This window comes from Semicossyphus pulcher, unplaced genomic scaffold (genome assembly GCF_022749685.1).
Source record: "Semicossyphus pulcher isolate SPU_LCO1_2020_fin unplaced genomic scaffold, fSemPul1.0.p SCAF_18, whole genome shotgun sequence".
Classification (NCBI taxonomy): domain Eukaryota; kingdom Metazoa; phylum Chordata; class Actinopteri; order Labriformes; family Labridae; genus Semicossyphus; species Semicossyphus pulcher.
In genome coordinates this window covers 25,812,501-25,833,566 of record NW_027211691.1, presented here as the reverse complement: position 1 = coordinate 25,833,566, position 21,066 = coordinate 25,812,501, and the positions used below count along the sequence as shown (strand labels likewise).

The window sequence follows — 21,066 nt, the reverse complement described above, 5'->3', positions numbered from 1 at the left end:
TAGAGAGAAGTTGTTCATCGTTCCCAGAGGCTAAATAACTTATGATAGTTATTCTATCCAACACTGTTTATGTATTTAACCCTTATAGACTTTATATTTCACTATTATTTAAGTTCTTTTTGTGTAACTTTATTCTGTAGTTTTGGAGCAGAGCACAATTTCCTCCAGGATGAATAAAGCTTGTGTTCTCAAAGAGCTCAGAGCAGAATTTGATCTCTTGCTTTGAAAGAATCTACTTAATGAACACATTAACATACACGCTCAGCACAGAGCCTGGAGGTAAAGCACGCAGAGGTTTGAGGAGTCTGCTGTTTGGTGTAAAGGGTTAAATGAAAGAGTTTTATCACAGAGGAAGCTTCGGGCTGAGACTTTCATCTGCTGCTCTTCTTCATGAATCAGACTTCCAGCAGCACACTACAGCTTCCTCCAGGCATCTTCATTAATCTCCTCGGCTGGGAGGCATTCATTACATCCACCTGACAGGAGGGAAAAGTGGAGGACATTTGTCATCCTGCAGAATATCTCCTCCATTTGTAACATCACACATGTTGGATTAAAGCCAAGAGGTGGATCAGAAAACGTCTCCTTTCATGGCCAACACCCACGTCCTTACAGGGACGTCAGTTCAACAAACAGAAACCGTCTCCTGTTTGTTTAAAGATATAAACACACTTGTTGTCCGCGTCTCTGCTTGTGAACGAGCCGCCAAACATTTCCTGAGTAAATGTGCAATATCTGTTTGCAGGTTGGAAAGCTAATTAGCTGATGAACAGAATGTTTAAGCACCACAGTGAAGCTTAAATATGCCGAACGGAGGAAAAGTCTTATTTGTGATGAAAGAAAAAGTCCCGGTGTCCATTCTTTAAAAGAGCTAAGCTAACTGTCTGGCTGTGCTCTTATTCGCCATCAGTGCCAAGTTATCGGTCCCATCAAGAGAGTCTCCGGAAGTGTTCGTCCCAAATACTCTCTCTGTGTCGGCTGTTTTCTGAGGGCGAGATAAAGAAGACGTCTGATGAAAAGAAACTCAGACGAGGAGGCTGAGAGGAGATCAGAGCGGGAGGAAGACGGCCAAAAGAAGCTGAGAAACTTTTTCTACCAGACAGCAGAGACAGCGCTGCAGCCAGGACATCAATCCTCTCAGGAGAACATGTTTACACAGATGAGGGAACTTTTCTTTGACATTAGCTCGCCAGCCTTTTTTCCATTGTATCTTTGTTGCATTTTTTAGCAGCTGCTCCCTCTTGCGCCAAATCATAACCAAAGTTATCTGGACTTTACAGAAAGAGCAGGTCTACAGCGTAACTCTTTGTATTTAAAGAGAGGCCCAACATGAATCACCATGAGCAGCTCTTAGCAACCTGTGCAACTGTAACTGTTCCCCAACGCTAACTGACGCTTCTTTGTCAATGTGAAACATAACAACCTTACATAACTAATATGAACGGTTGAGGAAATAATCTTAGTTTGGGTTAAAATATGAAGTCAATGTTGACACATGGGACAACACATCAGGGCATGACGAGGCAGTCCTGAGGAAACATGTTTACCAGGTGCACAGTCTCACTATAGGATATTAGCATGCTAACACTTGCTAATAAGCGCTAAACTAAGGCATAAAATAATTCTAAATTATATCTTACACATTCCAAAGTGTGGGTTCACTTCACAAGAGTCTGAAAATCAATTGAAAAAATCAATATTAGAAGTCAAACAAGGATAGAATGACCTGAAAAATACCGAGAGAAAATAATGAAGCAGTGATTCTCAGAGGTTTTCTCTCCAGGAAACTCTTAAAAACCAGCGGAGAATCTCTTTGATATAATAAACTTCAAACAGTCTCAGACTCAGAGAGACTCTTTGATGTTTGGTTATAAAGTCTGCCATCTTTGCACTGACTTTAAGAAGCAACAGACTTTAAACCAAACTGTGTAATAAAAGGAGCTGGAGCCTGATGGACGATGCTTTAAATAACAGCGCACACTTCCTCTGTAAAAGCTGGTTTATAAACTGTCACTTTAACAAACATAAAGCAAAGTGCTGGACGGCAAACGAGTGTGAACAGGAAGCAAAATAAACTCAAGTCAGAAACACTGAACACAAAGTAAACCGAAGGGCGAGTCTGCGTTGATGTAAACGTCGTCAATCAGGGAGAGAGGATGGAAATAAGGCAACTACAAATAAACAAGAATGAAGGAAGTTCTCATATTTCAGCTGCACGTACTAATATTTTATATAAACAACATATTCAAAGAGAAATCGAGGATCTTATTGAGGTTTAAGGAGAATTTTAGGACATGAAAACAGTCCACTGCGACAGTCTTAGTCGGGTTTTTTGAGGAGTGAGAAATGGTCACATATAGAGGACAAGTTTGTCACTGAATTAGCTCCCAGCTGTCACTCAAAGAGGCCACGCCCCTAATGCTGCATCACTGTAAGCCTTAATATAATGTAAACAGGTGAGCTGTATAAAGATTCTCCCCGTACAGTTGTCATGGAGACAGAAATGAGCTATAGAGACCCAAACTGTTTTTTGTACCAGGCTGTAAACATGTTTATTTCTGCTGTAAAGTTTAACATGGGGCTCTATGGGGACTGACTCACTGCTGGAGACAGCCTCAAGTGGACACCAGAGGAACTGCAGGGCTTCATTCTTCATGTTTCAGCCTTTTAACGCTCGTTACAAAAACAGCTGTTTAACCTATAAGAAGAAAATCAGCACATCAGCAAACTCAGGCTGTAAATCAGGGACACAAATCGATTTTAAAAGAAGATTAAAGATTAAATGATGAAATGCTATGGCTATTTCTGTGTGAGCATGAGAAAACTAAGTGTCACATCACATTAATAGAGAATTAAAATGACTAAATATTCAACCAAAGAGTTTTCTTGTCTCCAGCATGAAGTTGCCGATGTAAAGAAAAGCTCCGGATGAATTTACACTCTGAGAAACACATTGTAATGAAAGACAAAAAATACTCAAGCTGACCTGAATTTCTCTCAAAAGCAGCTCTGGACCTCCAGAAATCTCCCCCCTAAAAGGAGACATGGTTGCTGAGGAGAAATCAATACACAGACTCACATGAATAATAAAGAGCTGCAGGCTCATTAGTGATTTTTCTCTGCTTCATTCTGCAGGAAAAACACGACTAATAAGTCAGCAACACATGTAAACATACTGTGGATCAAACAAACATCAGGCGACGCATGCATCCATTAAAAAGTGTTTTAATTACTTTGTTCTGCTTTCACGTCTGGACAGAGAGCAGCGACTCTGTTTCCAGACAGAACCAATCGATGAGTTAATCCATTTTAAAGAGGTTCAGTCTCAGATCCACGAGTCAGCCTCACGCCAATATAACCTCTTCATCTTCATGCCAGACGCGTCGCGGCTCAATGCTAAAGAGAACAGACTGAGCACGCTCTGTTCACACCTTCTCACAGATAAACAAACTAAAGCGGAGCATGCACGGCACGTTTTCAGAAATACTGTGTCATTTTAACTCTTCTGCACGTGTAGATGTACGGAGATGGTTTATGTGTCCCGACTGTACGGTGTTTATGTCTCTAACCAGACCCTGATCGTGTCCACGTTATATTGTGCTCAAGGATGAGAGAGGCCTTAGGAAAGGAACCATGGACTGTCTAAAAAGATGGAAGGCATGACAGCTCCCTATAGTGAAGCCAAAACATCTCTATCGCCCCCTGCTGACTGGCTGCAGTCAGAACAGGATAAAAGGGTCCTCCCTGGCTTCCTGATGGGATTGTTTCTGTGGTGCCAGACAACACATTATGTGCCAACACCACGCAATACGTGTTAAGTAGTGTTTGATTATTTTGAAGGCTGCACTGTCACCTCATAGCTAGAAGGTTCCTGGTTCGAGTTCCGGTTCAGGCGTAGTGGGCCTTTCTGTGTGGAGTCTGCATGTTCTCCCCGTGCATGCGTGGGTTCCCTCCGGGTCCTCCGGCTTCCTCCCACAGTCCAAACACATGCTCGTTAGGTTCACTGGTGACTGCCTGTAGGTGTGAGCGTGAAAGGGTGCCCTGTGTGGCCCTGTCAGCCCTGTGATTGACAGGTGACCTGTCCAGGTGTAACCCCGCCTCTTGCCCAGTGACAGCTGGGATAGGCTCCAGTTCCCCCGAGAATCAGAACAGGATAAGAGGGATGGATAATGGATGGATGGATTAGGGGGCAGCTGAAGAAGGACAGGAAATATGGGGAGGAGAGAGAGGGGACGACGTGCGTCAAAGGGCCGAGGGTCAGATTTACACCGGTCGCCTCTGTACATGGGGCAGCTGAGCCGACCGATGCCCCATCAACCCTTCAGTTAACACATTACGTGCCAAAAACAAGTAACATGGTGTTGAAAAGAACCTGTCCAGTGCCACCTCTGCCTCACAAAAGATGCACAAACTTGTTCTTGGATGAAAAACAGCATTCAGAAAATGTCGTCCATGTTTGTTTACAGTCTGATGGAAACTTCCAGAAAGGCCCAGAAATCACCGGGTTCAGTTTCATGAGGAGGTGGAGTCGGAGGACACACACAGCGAGCGTGAAAGGAGCGACGCACACAGATTTCTCTCTTTGTTCTCGGCTGTCAGGAAACCTTTTGTGCTCGTGTTTGCTTTTTTATTCGTCTGCATAAACAGAGAGGAGAGGACAGAGAGGATGAATCTGTTTCAGACCCGCGGGGACAGCTCGATTGTCTCTGAGGAAAGAGAAACTGCAGGATAAAAGCAGGAGCGAAGTCATCGCCTGGAGGAAGCGCAGGAACGTCTCAGAGTGAAATGTCAGCGGACAAAAGCGGCAGCGAGGAAAACCTGGAAGCAGAGAGACGCCCCTGCCAGGACCGAGTCACACCACCTCGGCGCTGTTTGTGGGTCAGAGCAGCCGAGGACGGAGACTCTTTGTGCTCTCAGTAACGCTTCGGCTGGGCCTCTCGTTCATTTGTTCAGTGTAATGAATAAGGAACAATGAATACAAATAAATGCCCCCTGAAGAAGGCTGTTTTTGCTTCTACCTGTGGGTTGTTTTTTCACCTGTCAATGTTTTCAGCATGTTCATGATGTTCATGATGATCCTGGATCCACTTGTGGTCTTTTGTGGGTGAGATGGTTTGAGTCCTTTTGCTGGTTGAATGGACCTGCATCCCACATTAAGCTGTGTATTAGAAGTGAATGTAGCCACCGTAACGTCAGCCGTGTTTTGAAGCCTTCAGTTTGGCAATATGGCCGTAGACATCTTGTTTTCTGGAGCCAGATGTGACCATATTAGCACGAAAGGGTGGATACACATTGTTACGCCTCTATCCTGGTTGACAGGCTGTAGCAGCGACCTGTCAATCACAGGTAGCCCCGCCCTAAACCCTCCCCTGCTTCCTGGTCTGTGTGACTCTCAATGGGAGCATCAGTGACTAAATGAACATCATGCTGAGTTAAAGAAGACCTGACACTAGGCAGACTAGTGCAGTTGCGCTGTAAGCGAACAAAAGATTTCCATTCGAAAAACAGGAATTCAAAACACATGCAGAAGGACAAAACAAATTCAAAGATGTAAACACACTGCAGAGACTCAAAAACACAAACTGAGAAAACATGCAAGAAAAGAAAGGAGACGTTTGGAGACGGCAGCAAAGACATCATCACGTGATTAATACCAAAGGCAGACAACAGAGAGAGAGGGCCGGCTGGAGGGGAAATGAAGGAGCAAAGAGGGATGAAAGAGGGATGATGACTGCTGGAGACTTCTGACTAATCAGCTCCACATCACAGGAAGCGAGGGATGAGAGATGAAGCGAGGGATGAGAGATGAAGCGAGGGATGAGAGGTGAAGCGAGGGATGAGAGGTGAAGCGAGGGTTGAGAGATGAAGCGAGGGATGAGAGGTGAGGCGAGGGATGAGAGATGAAGCGAGGGATGAGAGGTGAAGCGAGGGATGAGAGGTGAAGCGAGGGTTGAGAGATGAAGCGAGGGATGAGAGGTGAGGCGAGGGATGAGAGATGAAGCGAGGGATGAGAGGTGAAGCGAGGGATGAGAGGTGAAGCGAGGGATGAGAGATGAAGCGAGGGTTGAGAGATGAAGCGAGGGATGAGAGGTGAAGCGAGGGATGAGAGGTGAAGCGAGGGATGAGAGATGAAGCGAGGGTTGAGAGATAAAGCGAGGGATGAGAGATGAAGCGAGGGATGAGAGATGAAGCGAGGGATGAGAGGTGAAGCGAGGGTTGAGAGATGAAGCGAGGGATGAGAGATGAAGCGAGGGTTGAGAGATGAAGCGAGGGTTGAGAGGTGAAGCGAGGGATGAGAGATGAAGCGAGGGATGAGAGATGAAGCGAGGGATGAGAGGTGAAGCGAGAGAAAGCGCTCCTCTCAGACCCTTGAAGATGAAGCAGCTTTTGAATCAATCCTCTTCACTGCTGTCTTGTTGAACACGACGGGCAGTTATGGTTGAGGGCTCAGCACCTCCACGTCAGCCTTAGCATCATGTGACTCATGGCTGTGCGTGCACTGTCTACAACCACTCCTGTGTGTTGAAAACCTGGGCCCCACTTTTACAAACGTCAGGGTGTATTGCTTCAGCCTGCAGCAGTGAAACAGGCTGTAATAGCCACAACCTAATCTTTGAGTTAAAGGTGCCTTTCTTTAACCACAAACAGACGTTCCATCGCTCTCTCCAAAGCCACCAGACTCCACTGACAAAAATAGTTGTTTAGTGTTCAACAACTTCAATGAGTAAACACAGCAGAGTTTGAAGTTGAGATTATTTTTGCCTATTTTTTTATCTTATTCTATATTTAACTTATTTTTATTCTAGTTCTGTGTTAATTGTTCTGCACCAAAACCACAAACTGCTTGTATGTTTAAACCTGATTCTGATTCTGGCTCCAAAACACCAAGACGTCCAGGGTTCACAACAATCGTCTGCAAACCAAGTGAGATATACACGGTCTATGAATTCAACCTAAAGCCAAATCACTGGTGTCAAACGTCAGATCACTTTAAACTACAGAACATGAAACACTAAATAATGACTTTAAAGTAGTTGCACGTGGATGAATCTGTTAGTGGAGTTAGTTTGGATTCTAAACTAAACCTAGAAGTTCTTCCAAAGTCCTCTTAAAAACGTGTGAACGTCTTACATTTTGTTACCTGTCCTGCTGATTTGCAGCCTCTCTCGTATCTGAGTAACTTTTAACGAGCAGCACTTCTCACCATTAACCTTCACTGATATTTATGGTTTAAAGCCTGCAACCTTTTGGAAACGGGACATTCTCTCTGACCGCTAACTCTCTGTAAAAAGCTATAAATACTCCCCCCTACACACACACGCACACACACACACGCACACACACACACGCACACACACACACGCACACACACGCACACACACACACACACACACACACACACACACACACACACACACACACACACATTGTAAAAGAGGCAGTTAGCTGGTGCATATCCATCACTCTGACTTTCTCCTGGTTTCTGTCCCACAGAAACAAAAGAGTCTTTGTGCAGGATCTGGACTGAGTCTCTCCTCTCTGCAGCCTCGCCAACTTCTCCACACGAGGATTTAGGAATTAGGCAATAAAAAAGGAGGCAGTCGAGATAAATCCCACAGCTTATGAAACACTCCCGTCTGCTCCACCCCTGCAGAACAAACCACAGCGGAGCACAAACCGGTGACGTTGAGTGCCGAGGTTTTTGTTCTCGAGATCAGCGGCAGGTTTGAGCCGCAGCAGGGGGACCGAATGTACTCAAATACTCAACGTTACAGCACTGCTACTTTGACCGTCCAACAAGTCTGACACAGTTTTTACACTCAGTCAAATTATACTATTATTGTATCTTAGCACTCATTAGCAGCTACCTGTGTGTGCTCACCATACGGCTCGTTAGCTAAGCTCATTAACGAGCTTACAAGCCGGATATTACCCAGCAGTCCACAAAGCACTGGGCGACGTCAGCGCGTTGTTTTAGGATTACTCCTCACTGACTGGATGTGACTAAAACAAGCTTTGTGTGATGTGACGGGTAACTGGTGTTTAAGATGTCACTGGAACATCTCCTTTAAACAAACAGATGAATGAAACAACCAAACATCCACAGAGGTTTCCCCCGGCTCATCTGGAAAAGGACTTCCTTTTGTATCCTGTAGTCTCAGCAGTGATCGTCACTTCGTTGTTTCCATAATATTCGATTTTCTTTCATTTGTTGTCTCTCCTACAAACCGCTGACACAAACAGCTGCTGTGATGCCGTGCGCTGCGTGCGGAGGCCTACAGGGCCGATGTGCAGAGTGAGACATGGTGCCGAGGGAAGGTGCCGTCTGACGTCAACGTGAAGCGGTGACAGAAACTCAAATCCAGCGTACACTTAAACTGACATGTTTGTTTATATGTCGGACTCTTTTCAGAGGCTAAAGTAGGTGGTACTCCCGACCCCAGCTAGCTTAGCTTAGCTTCTGTGTAGGACCTCCGGCTGGCTTCTCCTAAAGGGCCGTGCTGATTGTACGTGGTCGTTTACTATTGATGAGTACCATAAAATCCAGACTATAAGAGGCAATCTGTTTAGTTGTTATTTCAACACTATTTTTATGTTCTTTCAAAACACTGACAAGTTACAGCCTACCCTCGGTCTTCACCAATCCTGCTAGCTACAGGTGCGGTAGTCGAGCTACAGCCATGTTGAAAGTTGTGAGGATGGCGGCTGCTCTGGCGATCATGACGGTGCATGTCCGTGACCAAGCTTTATAGATTAAATATATTAAAAGAGAGTCTTATACCCCGAATTGTACCTCATACAACAATCACAACCCTGAACTATGCCTTTAAATGTGAATGAAACAGCAGCTCATTTGTGTACAATGTACCAGGAAGAAGCGCTGTTCGACTTTTGTCTTCAATAGTTTTCTTAATCCTTTTAGAAAACGTTGGTTTCGGTCTCATGTGGTGCTTCGGGCACACAGGCTGCTGCAGCGGGGATCTGAACTCAGCTCTTCTGACTGAAGGTTTCCTGGTACATACAAAGGCCTGACAGAGTCATTACAGAATAAATCAAACCCACCAAACTCTGGTTTAAAGGCACCACATTATTTAAACTGCGTTGCATGAAACTGTGTTCCAACATGAAGGACGGCTCGCTGAATTAATATCCTTCCAGGGGAATAAAAGGAAATGTATTTATCTTCTGGGTGAAACTGTTAGTTCTGTCTGCACTCTTGTTTACTAACTTATTTTTAGAGGATAAAATCTGTTTTTCATTAATCACTGAAGGACAAACTCAGAATGATGACAGAGCAAGTGTGTTTAAGCGGCTCAGTGTAGTTCCTCAGCCTAAAGAGCCTCTTTACACTGGAGAGCTTTCTATAACACTCCACTCCGAGCTGACAGCTGATACATATACAGAACTGTGCGTGTGCGTGTGCGTGTGTGTGTGTGTGTGTCTGTGTGTGTGTGTGTGTGTGTGTGTGTGTGTGTGTGTGTGTGCGTGTGTGTGTTGGATCTCTCACAGGTTGGATGTGACTCATGGGATGGAGCCAGATATTTCACACTGTTGATATCCAGCGAATGAACTGATGAAACGCCTGACGGCTAACAGTGACTCCAGCTACAGGGAATCTGATTGGACACCCACACACCCACACACACACACACACACACACACACCCACACACACACACACACACACACACACACACCCACACACACACACACACACACACACCAACCCAAACCCACACACACACACACACACACACACACACACACACACACACACACACACACACCCACACCCACACACACCCACCCACACCCACACCCACACACACACACACACACACACACACACACACACACAAGCAGCGTGTCTAACATAAAGGAATTCCTTTAGCCTCCCATAGCTCAGGATTTAGTTTCCTGATGGGGGAAGCTATCAAAATGCATTGTGGGAAACAGAAGACTTCACACAGAGCGCTGACTTCACACAGGGGAGCTGGTGTCACGGTTTCATATAAATCTAACCCCAAACACACACACACAAACACACACACACACACACACACACACACACACACACACACAACAGGTGGCTGCACAACTCATCAACACTTGTGCACAGGTCTGTCATAAGAAAGCCACATAGCCAACATCAACATGTTGCCGTAGTTAGCGTAGCTTAGCATAAACAAAGTTGTTGTCAAAGGTTTAAAAAGACTTCTACAGTCCCAGGAGCTCTTTAGATACAGTGTGCAAAGTGCTCAGAGTGAGTTAAATGTGAAATGACGGGAGGAGAGAGCTCCATGACGTGCCCCATCAGCTGATGAATGGAGATGTATTGTTTAAAAAACCCACCGTGACAACAAAATGACTGCTATTCCAACGTTTTTTTTCCTCTGATTACAAACACGTGTGCGTCAAGTTCCTGGAAACACGTCCCACAGTCCAACGACTCTCCCTCCCAGACTGACATTTATTTTGAAAATCCTCTTTTTGCTGCACATTTGGAAGCCGATATCTGAACGTAAACACACGCAAATCTCCGTCTCCGTCAGGCCGATAACTCATGTAAGCTTGTGTTATTCTTACAGTTCTATTTAGAGCAGATAACATGTCTGTTATCAGGAGAAGTGCCCGCCTCATTAAGTGGAGTCCTAAGATGTTTACACGGAGGACATACCTCCTCTCCTCTCTGTCATTATAACCAAATACAGCTGGATTGAACCTCATTTGAGCCCTGTGTATTTTCATAAAGAGAGTTTAGTTATTTTACCTTCGTTCCCACACACACGCGCACGCACGCACACACACACACACGCACACACACACACACACACACAAAGATGAGAGCCTGTCTTTTCACTGAACAGCGCTAACTTTTTGTCTGGTTCTGGTTTCACTTCATCTCTGTATTTATGATTGGAAGCTTTAGCTGTACATGTACATGGTTTTGATTCTCACACAGACAGAAGCTGCTCTCCATGAGAAAACACAGACGTTGAGTTACTGAGGCTAGCTCTGGAAGCTAGCATGTTGTAGCTCTAACTGATGAATAATCAGTAAGCATTACCAGTAGCAAGCTTTAGCGTCGTTAGCTGTTAGCTGTTAGCTAGAAGCTTTGTCCTGTTGTTTCAGCCTGCTTATAGAAGCAGTCACTCTCCTTTCAAACTGCTAAATCAACAGTTGTATGCGTCATTAACACACAGCTAACACCTGCTGAGATTAAACACACACACACAAACCACACACACACTCGCACAAACATCTGGTACAAGCTAAAGCGTCCTGACTGCTGAGACATACACAGAGACACACACACACACACACACACATACACACACACACACACACACACACACACACACACACACACACACGCACACACACACACACACAGAGACTCAGCTGGCCTGGTTGAATGACACACTGTAGACATAAAACACACAAACACACCAGGAGAGAACCTCCCTCCGTATCTAAACTAACACATGGGTGACTGGATGTGTGTGTGCGTGTGTGTGTGCGTGTGTGTGTGTGTGTGTGTGTGTTAACCAGCTGGCATAACTTTGGAGAACACATTCATTTGAAATAAAGGGGCTCACTGAGACTCAAACTTCTAGTAAAACTGATTTATATCTGCAGCGCTTCAGTAGATAAACTGAACAATCTTGTAACCAGCAGCTGCTGTATAAGAACTGTTTGAATAAGCAAATATTAGTGGCAGAATACAGAATCGTTTTCATTAAATATAAAGTTTTTCACATTCAAAACATTCAGAAAAATGTTTTTATTCCATATTTTGGTGTCTAATCTTACAGGTACAAAGTGTGTGAGTGTCTCCAGTAGATGTGTTCATCCTGCAGCAGTGAAACAGGCTGTAATGGCTGCAACATAATCCTTTGAGGCAAATGCACTTAATCAAAGTACGCCCTCTAAGAGTGCCTGACTTCACCGCTGCCAGGCTCAGAATGAAGAACAAAATGCTCCTTTGGAAACAGAAACATCGCTCTCTTCAAAGCTACAAGACTCCATTGACATAAAAGGCAGTTTAACTCTCCCAGGTCACAGGAGCTGCCGGTCTACTGCTGCTCTACTGATGAGTTGTGTGTGCGTTGTTGTGTGTTACACTAATTCTGTGTTGGATCCAAACTAAAAGTTTAACACACCATAGTTATACTATAGCACAAAAAATGTACAGATCAAGGAAGCAGCTTCAGTGTTCTGTGAGCTTAAATCTCTGTTTTTCTGAATGGAGTCTGGTGTGTGTGCAGAGAGCGATGTAACTTCTGTGTGTGGTTAAAACAATCATCTTCCTCTGTAACAAAAAGGTCTATCTCTGTAGGGATCCTTTCTGTCATGTTGTCACACACTTAGAAGAACAATCTGAGCCTGTCAGTGGAAACAACAAGAACTTTTAGTGGACGACCTTTGACCCATCAAGGATTATGTTGCAGCCATTACAGCCTGTTTCAATGCTGCAGGATGAACACATCTACTGGAGACACTCACTGTGTGTACCTGTTAGTCATCTAAACACCAAAATATGTAAGAAAAGGGAACAGGATAAATAATATTGTAATTCCCTTTAAGGTTTATTAATGCTTGAGATTTATGAGCAATAAAGGAAGACAGAACATGAAATTCTTCCTGTATAAAAGAACTTAACAGAAAACCAAACTGCAAACATGTTTGATAAATGACAGACTGAAAGCTGCAGGAAAAGGTATTATTAACAATCCGGCCAAACAAAACAGATAAACTTCCAGTGGACTGTATTTTAATTTGTAGTTTTATTTAGTCACTTCCTGTCTACCCTTCAGTGACTTAATCTGACGTCAGATTTAAATTTGGGCCGATCAGCACCTCTGTTAGCGAGGATGAAACGCTCTCTGTTGTAGCAGCGTCACTTTTTGATTCAGATTTTACATCAAATCCTTAATGAGCTTAGCACAGCATGAATACTCCAAAGTAAGTGGATTAAGTAGATATGGGTTGAGTGTGTGTGTGTGTGTGTGTGTGTGTGTGTGTGTGTATGTCTCAGGCCTCGGCGAGACAGCCCATGACCTTCAGCATCAGCTCCTCCTTCTTGTGTTTGGCGCTGACGATCACTCCTCTTCCTTTCAACCAGACCAGCAGAGTCGCAGAGTTCAGCTTGGACAACTGAGGGGAGACAAAGGAGACACATATGGTGACAGAGGAACAAGATGCAGTGTGGAGAGACGGCGCAGACGCAGGTTTCATGACCTCTCTGCTGATTATTGTTTCTTCTTAACATCACTTAAACCTGAAACACCTCCAAACAAGCGCTGACGAGCCGTGTCAGAGGACCGGTGTTTCGGTTTAACGAGTGACTCGCTCTCTTCGTGTTTCGGCGTAGCAACAAGCAGCGTTCAAAACGCGACTGAGCGTTAGTCGCCTTCATGACACGTTTGCACAAACAACACTTCAAAGACGTAACAGAGAAGTTTATTTTGAGCTCGTAAGGAAAAACAACAAGGAGGCACGAGGACGGCTACGTATTCTCTTCCTTTTTTCAACAGCTGCCGTAACCATGACAACCACAGACACATTCGGCTGAAAGTCACCAGTTAACACACTCGTTGAACCGAAACACCGTCTCTGTTGTTTACTCTTCACTGTAAACTGCTGCGAGGTAGGCGCTCATCACATGACATGCCAGTTCCCAGGAAAGTCTCTCCATCACCCCCTGGGGGAGGGGCTGTTAGTTTAGAGTTTTCTATGGACGGAGCATTTTAAACATCAATATCACCATTAATCAATTTTGTAATCTCGTAAAGCCAGAATCGTGATCGGGTTAATATTCGATAAATCGTGCAGCAGTATCCCATCTCCAAATCTAATAAAAACAAGCAAACTCCGGTCAGCTGCAACCACAGACAGAATCTCCTTCTGTGGGAAAACACTGCTGTTAGCCAGCTAATTAGCAAGCTAATGGATTAGCATTAAGCAAAGCCAGTGTAAGTCTGATATTGTAGCTTTGGCTAACCCCTCCTTTCTCTCAAACAAGTTGATCTCTGAACCATGAGGGCAGCTTGTTTATCGTTTTCACATGTTGTTGCATGCTGATCGTTGACAGCAAATTGTGTTTACAAGGTTTCACATAAAAGCTGAAAGAAACTCAATGATCACATTTCAGACTGTTTCTGCTCTCTTGTTGTTGCTTGAGTTAAAGTGGGCCTCTCTAAGTAACATCTGTATTACATGAGAGAAAAGGTTTCATTAAGAATATTTAAATAGCAGGAGCATGTGTTTGAAAATGACTGGAGAGAAATGAGAGATTGAACACATTGAAACATATCTATATAAACAAAGTATAAATAAAAAACAGTTTGTAAAATCCTACAGAACAAAGCGTGCAGCAGTGAAGCTGTGTCAATAAGAGTAAAGGAGAAAATGGAGCTGATATATTGTTCTTGAAAACTCGCAGGTTGGAGCCATAAAACTGATGAATGTTGTTATTAATGTTCTCTGCTCCCAGTGGGCTCCCAGCTCCTCCTGCCCATTCATCACTTTAACAGTCCTCACCCTCCTGTGGAAGGATGTTTGTAAGGAGAGCGAGCCGTGTGCGTGCCATTCATCACACTAACACTCTTTAATACATCACGTTAATGTATGTCGTCCTCCTTGAGGATGTTTATGAGGAAGCTGAAGCTGTGTGAGTGGATGCGCCGGAGATTCATCACTTTTAAAGTCTCCTTTTTTCTGGAACAAATCGGCAGGTTTTTCACTTCTTCACACTTTAATATTATAAACAAGACAACCTGTGGCCACACTAGGGCCCCCTTCAGGCTGCAGGGGTCATTACACACCAGACAACAAAATACATTCTAAAGGAGTAGTTCACACTAAAACACAAACTCTCTATATTGTAATCTGAGTCTGCAGATGTGTTTGCACATGTGCAGATGAGACGTACAGCCTGTCTGTCCGCACAGTCGTAAATTCTGTCCATGTTTTGCTGACATGGGAACATTTCTAAATTTACACCACCTGGACCCTCGAAGCTTTGTGGACACAGGAAGTATCATTCAGAGGAGCGAGAAATATGTAGTCTGTATCCTCTGTACGGTAGCTGTGTTAGGACATCTCAGGCTCAGCCGTTAATGTCAGGTATGTTTACAGGATTTACTAAATGGTTGCTCACTTTTGGTTGTGGTCAGGGAAACATGAACAATGTTATCATCAGTACCAGAGAGCCTCTCAGGAGCGAGAGGGAAAGAGCGAGGGGAGGTTGTCTGCTCATCGATCGAGGATGATGTTTTTCTCTTGGACTGGTGAAAAGGACAAATAAGCCCAATGTGATACAGAGTTGCTTTCCCAAGACTGGGACTGCAGGAGGTCACAGTGACTTTGACCTTTGACCACTAAAATCTAGTCAGTTCATCCTTCAGTCCAAGTGGATGTTTGGGTCAGAGCTGAAGGTTTCCCCTCCTCTTAGTGAGAATGAGAACAGAATAACATCCAGGAAATCGTTCTCCAGGACACTATGAGGTCACAGTGAGGTTGACCTTCGTCTTTTAGGTAAAAATCCTGTCAGACATTATTGTGACCTTATGTCATAAAAAGCAGAAAGGCGTGTCCCCTTCAGGCATTAGCGCCTTTACAAGGATGGAGCGGACGACAGGTAAACACAGTGTCACAGAGGGAGAAAAAGAAGAAAGAGGATAAAGAAGGAAAGAAAGTGTTAAGTTCAGTTTGTCTCCTGACCTGGTTGTTTCTGGCCATTTTCTCCACATCCACGACTCGTAAAACAGATCTGGACTTCTCTGGCTTTGACTCAAACACAGCTCCCTGCAAACACCGAAAAACAAGACACAGGACAGTAAGAAACCCTGCATCCTGAAGGTCAAAAGGTAACTGCTGGCATGCTACAAATTTAACATGATTTAGCATCTGGAGGAGCAGCCATGTTTTTCTTTCCCTGAAACTATAAAAAAAAACAGGATTCATCCTGATTTCCTTTTGTTTGTTTTGAATGTATTTTCTATTTGCATTTAATTATTTTATATTTGTCGTGCTCTATTTCTGAGCTCGTCTTTCATTTCACATTTTATCTCCCCGGTCCTTTCTTTTTGTAAACATCTTCAAAGGGTCTATATGTAACGTTCAGAAAATCCTCATTCCCAGCGACACGGCCGGCTGTTGAGAGAACTGCAGTCAACCTTCTTGTACGCGCTCGCACGGACACTCGCCCGCACGAACGAGCATCCGGGGTTTTAGCCGAAGACACACGAAACTGAGCATGCTCAGTCTCTGAACTCACCGGCTCGGTTTACTTTTCACTGACGAGACGTGTTCATTGACCGGCATCATGTTGTCCAAAATCAACACTGTTTGTCATCATACCTCAGTTAGCATCATGTTAGCTGGCCAAGTTAATTGTCAAGCTAGACAGACAACCCTGACATACACACTCAGATAGTATTTTGGTTGTCATAACGTTAGCGAGCATGCTAAGGTTAGCCAACTAGCTCTAACATAAATACACTGCATGACTCTGTCATTGTGCTTCGTAACCAAACGGCAAATTACGCCGGCGAACCAGAAAATCATCACAAGCATCAGCGAACATTAGCCAGGCGGGGCAGGGCGGCTGCAGAGAGCTGGGATGAAGCTCTTGTGCTGTGAGAGAAAACACGCTGCACGCGGGTTTTGTTTCTATGACAACAATAAGTCGTGGGTCTGTTTTGATCCCCAAATGCCCTGCTGATGTTGACTCTAGTTTTCCCCCTGACGTCGGTCACTTCCTGTTTGGTCAGACAGGCTTCACTAGATAAAACTTATTGTTGTTTTCTATTCTCGTGTGTAGTGTGTGTTGGTGTTGTTGTGGGTGCTGTCGTTTGTTAGCATCCATCTCCTTTTCACAGCTTGCGTTGTCTCGTGTTGCACACTGTTGACTGTCGTGGTGTAGAATGAGCTCTCGGCAGAGGTACTCCGAACGCGCAGATACGTCACATCCTCTTGTTTCCCAGAAAAACCCTCCAGAGCGCCTTACATAAAAATCAGCCCACAGGTCGTCAGGGGCAACGGAGGAAGTTGGAGAAGGTCTCAATTTATCAGTTCCTCTACTGTCCCTTCACAAATTGGCAATAATTTGATTGATGAATACATGTAAAGTCTTACATATAGCCCCTTTAAAAAGAGGCTACATGTGTTCTTATGTAAAAACACACCAGACAAGTGAAGAAAGACAAAAGTACTGGTGGGAAAAATAAAGAAATAATGGCTGGACTCACGGCTGTGCTGCTGTGGGAGGTTTCCTTGTTGTAGATTTCTGCAGGTGTCAGCGGTCGAGGAGGCTCAGGTGGAGCAGCTGTATGTTTTGCTGCTTTTTCCTGCACTTTTCTGCTTGAGTTAGCAGCAGTGTCGCGCTCAGAGCTGGCCTTCTCTTTGGTTTTCAGGCTGGACGTGTGTTTAAGATTGAGCTCTGGATTCGGAGTGAGGATGAGCCCGGGTTTAGACTTTGACGCAGGGCTGAGGGTGGGGAGGCGTTTGAGTTTGGGGTGACCTGCTGGTGGAGGAGCAGCGCTGCTGCCAGGTTTAGGGGCACGGTTGAAACAAGGAATGGTTGGAGGGGGAGGAACTGGATGAGGTGCAGCGATAAAAGAAGAAGAGATGGGGGTCTTCTTTCCATACGCAGGTAACGTCACCCTCCCCCTTTCCTCTCCTCCTCCGCTCACATGCTCTCTGTGTTTCTGCACACGCAGCAGGGCAACGTTGACGTGACGTGATGGACACTTGTTCTTGAAGATTGGAAGCAGTTTGGGCAACGGGAGTGGCGGGGTTTGACTCGGGGGAGGAAGAGATGGAAGCACAGAGGAGGATGAGGAGAAGGAGGCGGAGGTGAGGGAGGAAGCTGGAAGGAAAACTGAAAGAGAAGAGGAGGAGAGGGAAGGAGCTGAGTGGTATCCAGAGGAAAGGGAAGAGGAAAAACAGACACGTGAGGAGGAAGAGGATGGAGGATCTTCATCTCTTTGACACCCTTGACTTTGTGTCAGCCTGCCCCTGAATCCGCATCCATTACCCAGAAGCCCCTGGGCTCCGTCCTGCTGGGAGAGAGGCGCCCAGGCTGGAGGCTGTGGCCTGAAGGAGGGCTTCACAGGTCGGGGAGGAGGAGGAGGGAGCTGAGTGAGGACGGGCCTGATGGAGGAGGAGAAAGTCAAGTTGACCTGCTCACCACTCAGCACCTGAGGATGAAGAGGAGGAGAAACTACAACAGTCATGACCAACAGTCATAATCTTACCACTGGATACATATGAACCTGGGCCCAACTGTTACACATTTTGAGGTCTGAATTACTTTAAAGTAAGAAAAGTTTGGAATTGTTCCAGTAGTTTGTTTCAGCCTGTAGCAGTTGATCAAAGGTCGTCCACTAAAAGTTCTTGTTGTTTCCACTGTCAGGCTCAGATTGTTCTTCTAAGTGTGTGACAACATGACAGAAAGGATCCCTACAGAGATAGACCTTTTTGTTACAGAGGAAGATGATTGTTTTAACCACACACAGACGTTACATCGCTCTCTGCACACACACCAGATTCCATTCAGAAAAACAGAGATTTAAGCTCTCAGGACACATGAAATGCGGCTCTATCGCTTCTTCAATCACAAGTTTGTTTGTGTTGTTGACTGGCTTCGTGTTTTAAATGGTTAGTTTGCATCCAAAGAAATATTTGTGTTGTGAACTCACACAAACAAACGAAGTGATCGAGGCAGCAGAAGACCAGCAGCTCTTTGTTCTGACAATTTGACAAATTACTGCTTTTGTCAATGGAGTCTGGTGGCTTTGAAGAGCGCTCTAACAGCTGTTTCTGGTTTTTAAAAAAATCTGTTCTTCACTCTGTAGCCACCAGACTGCACCAGTTTTTTATGTTACTGTTCATAAAAACAGTAATTTTACCTCCCAGGACACAGGAGCAGGAGCTGCTGGTCCAACGCTAGGTGACGAAAGGATACCAGGCACATTCCTGCAGGTGGTTTCACAATATATAAATATATACTGCAAAGCTATAGCTAAACAGACGTCAGCGTTAAGTCAAACTTTATGTGAAGTTTAAGAGTGTTTTTCAGCTTCCAACACGAGATAGAAAATAAGGTTTCTTCCAGCTCTAACACATTGTAATGAACTCTGCAGAACACTATAAATATTTTAGCTTCACTCTGTGGGCACCGAATCGATCTCTCCGGATCTTCCTGCATGCAGAGTTTCTCAAGTTGATAAAATACACTTTAGCTGCACCCTGTGAAAAAGACGAGCGCAGAATGAGCTCTGAGGAGGAGAAATAACTTGACAACTGCACGATTTATAGTTTAATCTATGGGCTGAAAGATCAGAGCTGCTTAGTGAACTCTAGAGTGAGAGAACACATTTATTGAAAGCATTAAAGGAAGACTTTACACTCCCTCTTCCAAAAACACGTCTTAGAAAGGTGTACAGCATTAATCTTGTTTAACATGAGAGAAAAAAAGAGTTATTGTTTCATAAAAATGATCAATTGTATGATTTCTTATTTTAAGAAAGAGCTCCACAGGACTTGTTTCATCGTCACGTGACGATGAAACAAACCTGGTTCATGAAATGCTTCAAGAGATGAAATATTTCTCGTCTTTTTCCCGTCTGCAGCACATTTTCAGTTAAAGTGAAAAACAAGAAACACATTTCGGTCTCCTGACATCTGTATCATGAAACCGACTCCTCAGTGTCCTGAGCGGGAAACATGTCTGCACCTCCCTGCTCCTCAGCGTCGCACCTTTATGGTCGTAAAACTGTGAAGGTTTCACAGGGTGGGAAACTCTCCAATGATCGCTTTTCCTTCTCCAACATCAACCTCCACACACGCACTTAACATAACATGCATGTAAGGGTGTGTGTCAGTGTGTTTGTGTCAGAAAAGACAGAGAGAAAGAACACACACACTGAATCATAGAACCACAGATTAAACCCGTTCAGTGTCACCGAGCAGCAGACTGCAGAGGGCCTGAAGAAAACAAATGTAGTATCCTTCCCTGTCATGCACCACTGTGGGGACATGACTAAATGGAAGTTACACGTTAGGGGTGCAACGATTAGTCGAAAAAATTCATGACAAAATAAGTTACCAACAAAAGTAATTGTCCATAAGTAGTTGGTCATCACTTGTGTTTTCCATCGTTTTCTGGGGCTGAGTTGCTGAGGGGTGAGCCATCTCACATCCTTACTATCTCTGCTGAGAGCTGTTCATGCAAAACAGCGGCCGGGAAGCGACAGGTAAACAAAACATACCGAGATGTCAGCGTCTGATGCAACTCCACCGTGTCCTGAAACTTGTAAAGTCTGGGAGCACTTAAGCCTCAACGCCGCAGAGAGAAGGATCGTCTGCAGGATCTGTGCAGAGGAGCTTGTTTATCGCGGGAGCACGTCGGGGATGTGCGAGCGTTAGAAGAGAAGGCACGATGCAGTTGTGTCCTTGGTGTATTTCAGCACTTTGTCTGTCGTTGGTTTTTAACTTGATAAGGAGCCAAATCAGCAGCAAAGTTAATAACAGTCTTTATTGATATTGAGCACATGCTTCAAAGAACCTCCAACCACATTTAAAGCTGACAGCTGAATAAGACACATTAAGTGAGCAATTCATTCTCCGATTAGCCGGTTAATCTGTTCAATAATCGATGACGAGTCGACGATCAGAATAGTCGTTACAGTCCAAAACCTTCCGTCCCAGGAGCTTCTTTTTTAATACACAAGGTTCCTCCAGCCTGTTTTTGGCTGTTTCCAGCGAGGACCAAAGACCAGTGAGGATTAAACACGTTTACAAAGTTTCCAACACTATGCACTGTCCTCTCTCAATAAAGGCAAAACAAATGTATCTTTAAAAAAGGACTTCAACGTAAGGGAGGAGGCTCAAAGACATGCTCAGATATAAGTTGAGGCAGTTTGTCATCTCGAGCTCGTCACTGAACCCGTGGCTTACTGCAGAGTTGACACTGATGTGCAGAGATTCATGACGCCTGGGTGTTCTGCTCTCTAGGTTTACTTTAAGGTTAAGATATGTGCTCGTGTTCAACTGGAAT

At 44.6% G+C, this 21,066-nt stretch overlaps 1 protein-coding gene across 1 annotated transcript in view; it reads right to left on the bottom strand.

The window, feature by feature from the left end:
* Positions 1-13,034: 13,034 nt before the first annotated feature.
* The window catches only part of cunh18orf63 (chromosome unknown C18orf63 homolog), a 16,338-nt gene continuing 8,306 nt past the window's right edge, over positions 13,035-21,066 (bottom strand). The window contains exons 12-15 of the mRNA XM_069667074.1: positions 18,043-18,205; positions 17,255-17,886; positions 15,726-15,809; positions 13,035-13,157 (exon numbers count right to left, since the gene is read on the bottom strand). Of these exons, the coding sequence (XP_069523175.1) occupies positions 13,035-13,157; positions 15,726-15,809; positions 17,255-17,886; positions 18,043-18,205 (1,002 nt within the window). The remainder of the gene's footprint in view (positions 13,158-15,725; positions 15,810-17,254; positions 17,887-18,042; positions 18,206-21,066) is intronic.